General features: G+C 40.7%; 1 protein-coding gene across 1 annotated transcript; it reads right to left on the bottom strand.

Annotated features, from left to right (window-relative positions):
• Positions 1 to 619: 619 nt before the first annotated feature.
• LOC104591238 (AP2-like ethylene-responsive transcription factor ANT) lies at positions 620 to 5,277 on the bottom strand. The gene is made up of 9 exons (XM_010250039.3): positions 4,148 to 5,277; positions 3,389 to 4,055; positions 2,992 to 3,074; positions 2,801 to 2,809; positions 2,618 to 2,706; positions 2,441 to 2,514; positions 2,298 to 2,348; positions 2,123 to 2,199; positions 620 to 1,766 (listed from the first exon to the last, which is right to left on the bottom strand). Exons 1-9 carry the CDS (start codon positions 4,464 to 4,466, stop codon positions 1,102 to 1,104), a joined length of 2,034 nt encoding a protein of 677 aa, XP_010248341.1. The 5' UTR covers positions 4,467 to 5,277; the 3' UTR covers positions 620 to 1,101.
• Positions 5,278 to 8,853: the final 3,576 nt, after the last annotated feature.

Raw genomic sequence — 8,853 nt, forward strand, 5'->3', positions numbered from 1 at the left:
CAAGTCTCATCTCTCTTTACTTGAATAAGTGGTAGCGTATAAAAACACAAAAAACTTGCTTAATTACCTGAAAAGCACTTGTCAGGAAAAAATATACTTGCCCAAGTAAGTAAGACCTAATTACATCCTTGTCTAGTCAAAGTTATATTTCCTCCTTCGACCTTAATTTCTTTACTCCTATTGGAAAACGGTTTTACCATCAACTGTGTTTGGTTTGATAGAAAATTTGAGAAACAGAAAAGTTATCATTTGTTAAGGAATTTCGTGAAAGTTGTCGAGAATTTGCTTAGCCCTCTACTTTCTGTTTCTCTTATTTTCTATCAAATCAAATCAAATCAAACATAACTTATGTGCTTGTGGGAATGCCTAGCAGGGTGGAACCGTAGCTAAGTCGAATTTGTTGTGTCCATAAAACGTTCAACAAAGCCTCCAAAAGAAGTCCTGTGGCCCGTGGGAATCTATCTTAAAACGACCTTTTTTGAATAATGGAATGGAATGAATGTCTGCTACGTTTGACGAAAGCTTAGATATAGAATTAAAAAAAGAGAAACGGTAATGATGTCGGTATATCGAGAGAGTGAGGATTGCATGGTGATGATTTGAGGACACTGAGACAGTCTGGTCAGAGCCAATACCCAATTTGTATTATTGGGAAACATCGAGCTGGTTTTGTACTTAGAAATATTAGAAGGACCAAAAGATCGTAAAGCTGAAAATGTTAGATTGGTCACACCACTCACTCCAATATCATTCCGTAGGAATTTTAATCATTGCTATTTGCTAGCTTCAATCATCTCTCCTTCCCACCCATTTTGCCAATCTTTCGCTCGATGTTATGACCCAAAAAGCCAGTTTGAAATATTTTAAGCTTTGGTTACAGAATTCAAAACTGGTCCAACCTTCCCCGCTTTCATCCTTCTCGCTTCAGCCTTTCACAGAGCAATTTCTCCTTTCTCCACCCAATCAACACCAATAAATTTCTTTTCTTTTTTTGACTTTCTCCTTTCTTTTTTTTTTTTCTCTTTCTCTCTCTCTCTCTCTCTCCCCCCCCCCCCCCCCCATGCAACGACTTTTACGAGTTAACCAAACAAACAGAGGCTCTCAGGTATCAGTCCAAGCAGCAAATACTGGCATATGAGACATGCCGATGGCGGGCCTCAGCTGAGCTGATGGGATCCATGAGTTCACAGGAGTTGCATTGATGAACTTGGAAGAGGCTGAGGGTGGCTTTGCAAAGAGCACAGCGAGGCCAGTCTTATCAGGACTGCCTTCTCTCGAACTGCTCAAGGTAGTCACCAAGGAGGACGCATTTGACAAGTGGGTCCCCAGCTTGGCCGAGTCATCCACTCCTTGGGGTGTGTTCCCCGTCTCGATCCCAATTAGATCATGCAGGGTGGCTGAGGAGAATGATGGGTTCCTGTAATTTCCAATGTTCATGGGTTTTTGATCAATAGGCTCAACGCATGCCGTTGGTTGCTGGGGTGAGCCCTGATAGAGGACCATCTTCCACTCCGATCCACTCCCACTTTCCGCCTCTGATAGACCTGCTTCGCCGTTGCTATTCTGGACGCAAGCTTGGTGATCAACAGCCTCATTTTTGGATTCAATCACCTTGTTACGCCTCGCAAGTTCTCCGGCAAGAAGAGTATTACTTGCTACGATCCTTTCCACGTCGTATCTTGATATATCGAAATTGGTGACAGCATTCACCCCACGAAACTTGATTGCAGCGATATCATAGGCTTCGGCTGCTTCCTCTTGGGTACCTGAAAGTTTAGTTTTATGAGAAGTTGGGAATCTGAATGAATTCCTCAAGTTAGGCTTGTCCTAAAATCAAGCTCTAATGCATTGATTCCTGCTCTATTTTATCTGATCTGAAAAGCAGCCTTATAGAAAGCTCAGTGTTGCCGAAAATCAGCCTTGTACTAGAAATGACTGATGATCAGCCTTATAAAAGAAACACCACTGACTGAAAAGACAGTCCTATCAGAGGTCAGAATTGCCTGTAAGATGGGATTTTTAAGTTCTTAAAGCGCGCCAAGAACCTTTGTTTGGACATCAAGAACAATGTGAGCAACCCCAACAAAGAATTCAGTCTCAGGAGTTTGGACTACAAACTTACTGAAGGTTCCAAGATAAAGATCTTTGTTTCCTGCTACCCTCCCAATCCGAGCTTGCCATCTTCCGTGTTGATGATGCCTGCAAATGCAAATACAGAAAGCAGAAACAGGTTTCTCAGAAGAAAGACTCTCTTTTCAAGAAAAATGATTATTGATGCACTAGGAAACCATCAAAACCTTGTTACTCCACGGTACATTGATGCTCCCCTAGAGAATCCACTGCTTTTCCTGCAGCATCAAGAAGAAAGGATGGGCGTTTACAAATTAAAAGAGAAAATGCAGGCACCAGAGTAAAATGAAGAGAGGGAGGGAAGAACGACCTTCTCAAGTGAGCAACATATTCTTGCCTGCTCATGTTTTTCATTTCCTCAAGTTCTTCCCGGTAATTTTCCAACTGCAGAAGAAAAAAAATCAAGGACCTTGCATTTCAGTAACCGATATCATATTATCAATAGACTAAAAAATTCATAAAAACAGTGGGAATGGAATCATCATACAGGGAAGTTGATATGAGTGGAAGGTCCCCAATACTTGAGCGCCGCCAGGTCATAAGCCCTTGCCGCTTTCTCCTCCATGTCATAACCACCTGTGAGCCAGATTCCAGAATTAGGAAGGGCTAAGGAAGATAACAATTAGGATTCTCGACGATTGAAACTTCATTAGAACTCAGACAAGCTTACCCAGATAAACTGAAGAGCATTATTTGATAGGAATGTCATCCCCGAAGAAGCAAGAACATGACAAATCAGAATTCATAGTCGTAGTCAGGCCAAGAACACAACAACACTAAAAAAAATTTGCGAAGGCAATGGAAACGAATAATTCCAAGAGAAGCTGAAAATGGGACGATTCCTTTTTCTTTCTGACTAACCTTGCCTTCCTTTCCTGGTCTGCCCTTCCTTCTTGCAACTATTATCCCATAGATGGGCTTCATACCTACCGGTCCATCTATGCCTGATGAAGACAAATCATATTATGTAACATGCTGATCAGAAAATCCATAAAGAAAACAAGGGGGTAAAATAGAGGAAAACAAAAGGAAAAGGACGAAAAGATAAATAAGTTCAGTACTTAGGTGATAAAACAAAGGAGACGGGGAGAGCCGGAAAGAGAGAGAGAGAGAGAGAGCAAAGAAACAACAAATGACTCGAAAGAAATAGAAAGCACAGATGAAATAAAACAAACCAGTACATAAACACTATCAACAGAATAAGAAAATCAAATCAAAGAAGAAAGTAAGGGGAAAGAAGAAACAAGCTTGAACTCACCTTGTAACACCTCTATACTGCGACGTTCTCTGCCCAAATGTGTCAATGGACTTCCTATGAACAGGTTGCTTCTGACCCACCTTTGCAGATCCTCTCTTCTTTGTTTCCATGCCCACACACTCAGTACCAGTTGGTGAGATCTGCTGTGGAGCTGTAACACAGCTAGATTGTGAACCGGGGCTCATGGACAAACTCAAAGACTGTAAATCCCCATAGCCCACCGCACCAATAGACCCAGACCCTCCATCATCATCCATGCTATCAGTCATCTTCTGCTCCAATGCATGGTTCGCGGAATAGTGCCTAGCAACCCAGCTCTTTAGGCCCGGGATCCCATCCTCTGCCATAGGAGGGAGCTGGAGACTGCATTCTGCTAGCTGGGTTTCCTTGGGCTCCTCCATTGCCGCCTGGTACATCTCGTGGCCGGTTAGCCCACAGAAATATGGGTTTTGTTGAACTTCAATCTGCTGTTGTTGCTGTCTAAAAGGTTGTTGAAGAAAGTGAAAAGAATGTTGTCTGTTGCTCTCAGACTCTGCGTTTTGCTGGTAATACATGCTATCTAAGCTGAGAGGCATGGTTTCCCTGTTATTACTTCCATATTGATGGGTTGCCATGGTTGCACCACCTAAGAAGTCCTCTAGCTTTGGGGATGAAGTTGGCACCATCGCTTCAAACACAAAAGAAATTATGTTTTAGAAACAATGCTTCGAAGGTAAGAGTATAACCCAAAACTAAAAAATAGGAGAGTCGGAAGCAGACCTTCTGGTTGTGATCTGCTGAGAGCTTCCATGATGCATAGAGACCCATCAGACTTCAGTGGCATTACAGACAAATGAGAGTAGAGTGCACCATTTTCTCCTTCAACCCCATAACAGATGCCTGAGTTGTTTAAATGAGGAGAGAGAAAGAAGCTTGTCGGAACTGCAGTAGAAACAACTGCAGAGGAAGCCTGTGTCTGATTATTATGTTGTTGTTGATGATGATGAGGATCTGAAGCAACCTCCATGTTCATGTGGGGTGAGAGAGAGAAACCCAACCAGTTATTGTTGTTGCTGTTATTATTATTCATGGACTTCATCTCCTTGTCTCTCTCTTTCTCTTCTTTTTTCTCTCAGATTCTTAACAGGACCTCTTGCAGCAAGGAAACCCAATCATTGGCAGGCAAATAAACTAATCATTCCGAAATCTCTTGCTTCCCTCCATATGAAAACTGGGCCTTTTGTTTTCTAGCTGCAGAACTCATGGAAGAAATGTATCATCCATCGGGTCCATGCAAACAACTCTTGAATCTATGCGCTCCTCTCTCTCTCTCTCTCTCTCTCTCACGCTCGCTCGCTAGCTGAAGAGAACAAAACAAGTCCCTTTAAAGTTTAAACTTAAACAAAAAGAATGAGTTCCAGCAAGCGATGGTGTGTAGCGCTCCTGCATTCCATAGGGATCTGTGTAGTTGAGAAAGACCATGTTTTTTGCTTTCTCATCTTCTTCTCTGTGCCTTTTTCTTACTTAACACTCTTAAACCCCTCTAAAAACCCAGTTGCAATTAAAGACCATAACATGCTGTAACACATTCAATGGTCTCCTCATCACATGCTGTAACACATTCAATGGTCTCCTCATCACCCAAAAAACCCTTCAACTATTTACCAAAGATTACCTTCTCCCCACATAGCCAAGACTACTCTCTCTCTCATTAATCTGAGTGCCTTGGATTAGATTGGAAGGCGAGGACAACTGCCCATCCAGTCACTTCACAACAGTACGAGCTTCTGTACGAATCTGCAACTCAAGGATCTAATTAAAACTGGGGGAAAAACTATTGTTTTCAGCTTACATCCACAAGACGATTTGGTTAGAGAAATGAGTTTTACAAGGCTTAAGTAAGTGCTAAATGAAGAAAAAATAGAGTTTTGTTGCTCAAATGGTTCCTACTATAAATGGGTAAAAAGAAAGAACGGATAGAGGCAATGATACAGTAAGACTGCATCGGCATTTAACCGTATGCCTTGCTCTTAATCGAATTTTCGTAGAATGCCCCAAGTTTATTTGATTATTTCAACTCCGTTAATAACAACCAGACCAAACCAAAATACTGTCAGTGGAGCTCATCTTAGTATCTTTCACCAAAACCCATTCTAAGCAGATCAGACGGTTGAAAATACTAATGTAAATGACTTCGTTTGCCGACAGTACTGCTCTAGAATATAATGGCGATTTGGCGAAGGAAAAATATAATTGAAATACTTTAAAATTAACTCAAACTCAAATTCAAATCTCTCTTTGCTTTTGAGAGGGCTTTGCATGCAGTCAACACCTGTTTCCAGACAAAAAGTGGGAAGTGGGTCTGTGTGAGAAACATGAAATATTCCAAGAGTGATGAGCAAAGGGCCCCAAAAACAAGCTTTTATGAAACTTTAGTATTATATATTACATTATTCAACACCCTAAGCTTAGATACAACATTTTCCTAAGGCGATTTTGTGTCTTATACTTTGATGCCAAAGCACACAGACAACATCGATCGCCCCATCGGCCCCAAGGATTAGGTTCACACTTCACACCCTGGTTCGAATCAACCTCCCGAGGAAACCCTCACCAACAATGAATAATGGTTTATTAAATTCCCCCCAAAAAAAGTATTATTATGGTAGTTGTCGGTTCTATTACTGTTCTGAAAGCCAAAAATCAATGAGAAATAGGGGGGGGGGGGGGGGGGGTATGCATGTGGAGACAGATTTTCTAGTGTGAATGATGATTTGGTTTTGGAGGGAAAGATGTACTGGAGATGGAGAGTGCGGAGAGAATGAGACTGTCTTTTGATTACTGTAATGATGCGTGAATCCACCAGCGCTAGCGCTAGGACGGAATGGGGGCTTTTACTACAAAATAATGCATGGAGCCTCGCCAATGCCCTTGGCTGCCTCATCATTTGTGCCTGCTGCTTTTTTAATTTATTCTGTTAAGTGGGAAGCAAATGCAGAAGGTGTTGGTGTGATGTATTTGAGAACTCTCAAAATCTGGAAAACATTTTATTATTTTCATTTTCCAAGGAAATAATTCTGACAAGTTCAGCTTGGTGAATTGGATTATTCTTAATTTTGTCTCCATTTGCCTGCAACAAAGAAATAACCCAATCTTACTTCAAAGTGGAAATACTCCACAACCATAAGCACCAGCCATTCAACAAAGCATATCGAATATGTGTTTGCTCCTTAAAAATTTTGCTTTCATGGCATGGCTAGTATTCAAATGCACACTAGCGCCCTCTCTAAATGATCCCGGATTTTCAAGCAAGAATTATGCTCGGTAGCATCCGGTGATAAGTTGGGAATATCTCCTCTACATGTATATTGAATTCATATAGGCATATATATGTTTCGAATGTATACTTAAGGTTTTTTTTTTTTTTTGCAAAAGAAGAACAGTCAGCCTTTTCATTAAGGTAAACCAAATTGTACAGATGAGTATAAGCATGAGTTATAAGATATTTTCATCTAGCCTTTACGTGCTATATAAGCTAGTGTATGAGCGGCCTTGTTATAGTTTCTATTTATATGTACAAACTGTAGTTGATCAAAAGTAGATAAAAGTCTTGATAGTTGTGCCCGATGTAATCAGTCTATCCATCTCCCTGGTTGATTTCTATCTTGCAAAAAATCTATTAGCTGGGATGAGTCACTCTATGTCATGATCCTAGATATTTGAAGTTGGCTTACTGTTTTGAGCCCTTGGATTAGTGCCCAGAGTTCCGTATCATAGCTATCAATGGCCCAACATGGTTCTCCTTCAGCAAAGACCGTACCTCTATCTGTGCATTGGATGATGAAAGCTCGTCCTGCAAGACCTGAGAGTGAGCCATATGATCCATCAGTATAGAGTGTGGTGAGGGTGTTCCTTCTCACATCTATAGGAAAGGTGGTGCTAATATTTTCAAAACATTTGTCTTGAAAACATTGGTATTTCCATGCTCGATATATGATATTCCTTGGATTTGTTTTATTGTGATCATAAATAAGATCATTTCTAGCTCTTCATATGACTTATAATAAGATAAAACCCTTCCCTATCAACTGTATAGACTCCTGCGATGGTGAGTTCTTTTTCAGTTTTTCCCATCACCTTGTGATGGAGATATAAACTTCATCTTCCTCTTTGATGTCATTCGGGTTCAACCCTACATGTGCTTCACACCAAACTGCTCTTGTAAAAGGGCATGAGATGTGAGGTTGTTTCCTTTTGACTTTTACAGAAAGGGCAGTCTGTTTCTTTGTGCATTTAATCCAGGTTAGAAGACCATTCCACACCACTTTCGAGATGAAAAATGAACGCCTATAGGGAATGTTCAGTTTCCATAGATCATTCCATGGAAAATGTGTTTGGAAAGGCAATGGTTTCTGGTTTTCAAAAACCTTGTATGCTGATTTCACTGTGTATATTCCAGAGTTGTTGCGTTTCCACAAAATATTATCTTGGCTCGACTATGGGTCTAGTGTGATTTGGAGGATATGGGAGCATGTTTGTTCATAAAAAATTTGGGTCAGCATCTGATGATTCCAGCTTTGATCTGGTTTCAGAAAAGATGAAACATGATGGTTACCATGAGGCTCAATGTTTGTATCTATGGGATGTGGGATACACCCCGTGATTGTTAGAACCCATGGATCCGTAAAAGCTACAATGTTCCTACCCGAACTGACTTGCCATATTATGTTTGGCTTCAATTCTTTAAGTATTTTTTGTGTGGAACACCACCATAAAGATGAAGTGCTGGTGGTTTTGGCCTGAAATGGGCTTTGAGTTGGAAAGTACACTTGTTTGATGATTCGGCTCCATAGAGTGTTTGGAGAAGATATCATTCTCCATACTTGTTTTCCAAAAACTGCCTTATTCATGTCTTGGCTTTTTTCTGAAACCCAAACCACCATTTTGTTTCGGTTGATTTGCTATTCTCCATTGTATTGTGTGTTTGGACTTGCTGTCACCCGCGTGCCACCAGAAATCCCTCATCAATTTGTTTAGTTTGGAAATTGTTCATTTGGGGAGAATTGTTGTCTGCATGGAGTAAGTTGGCATGACTTGTAGAATTGATTGGATCAAAGTGGTGTGCCCTACTTGGGATAGGAATCTAGAGTTCCAAGATGTGATTTTTGATAGCACCTGATCCACTAGGGGCTGATATGTTGATATCCTTTTGTCTTGAACTCTTAGTCTGGTACCTAGGTACTTTGTGCCTTGTAGAAGCTTTCTGACCTTGAGAATATGGGAGATAAATTTTCTGTGGTATCTTGGGACATTGCTGTCTAAACATGATAGAGGATTTCTCATAGTTTACCTTTTGTCCCGAAAGTTGCTCAAAAATGGATAAGATTTGGCATAGAACTTTAACCTGTGACACATCCGTTTTGCAGAAAATAATGCAATCATCTGCAAATAACAAATGAGTAACAGACATGCCATTCCTACAAATC

This window comes from Nelumbo nucifera, chromosome 6 (assembly GCF_055504915.1).
Source record: "Nelumbo nucifera cultivar China Antique chromosome 6, China Antique-T2T, whole genome shotgun sequence".
Taxonomy (NCBI): domain Eukaryota; kingdom Viridiplantae; phylum Streptophyta; class Magnoliopsida; order Proteales; family Nelumbonaceae; genus Nelumbo; species Nelumbo nucifera.

Coding starts and splice junctions, on each gene's coding strand:
- LOC104591238 (XM_010250039.3), bottom strand. CDS start 4,466: ATGAAGTCCATGAATAATAATAACAGCAACAACAATAACTGGTTGGGT. Junction 3,075..3,388: donor CAGTATAGAGGTGTTACAAG/GTGAGTTCAAGC, acceptor TGTCTTCATCAG/GCATAGATGGACCGGTAGGT. Junction 1,767..2,122: donor TCTTTATCTTGGAACCTTCA/GTAAGTTTGTAG, acceptor CTAAACTTTCAG/GTACCCAAGAGGAAGCAGCC.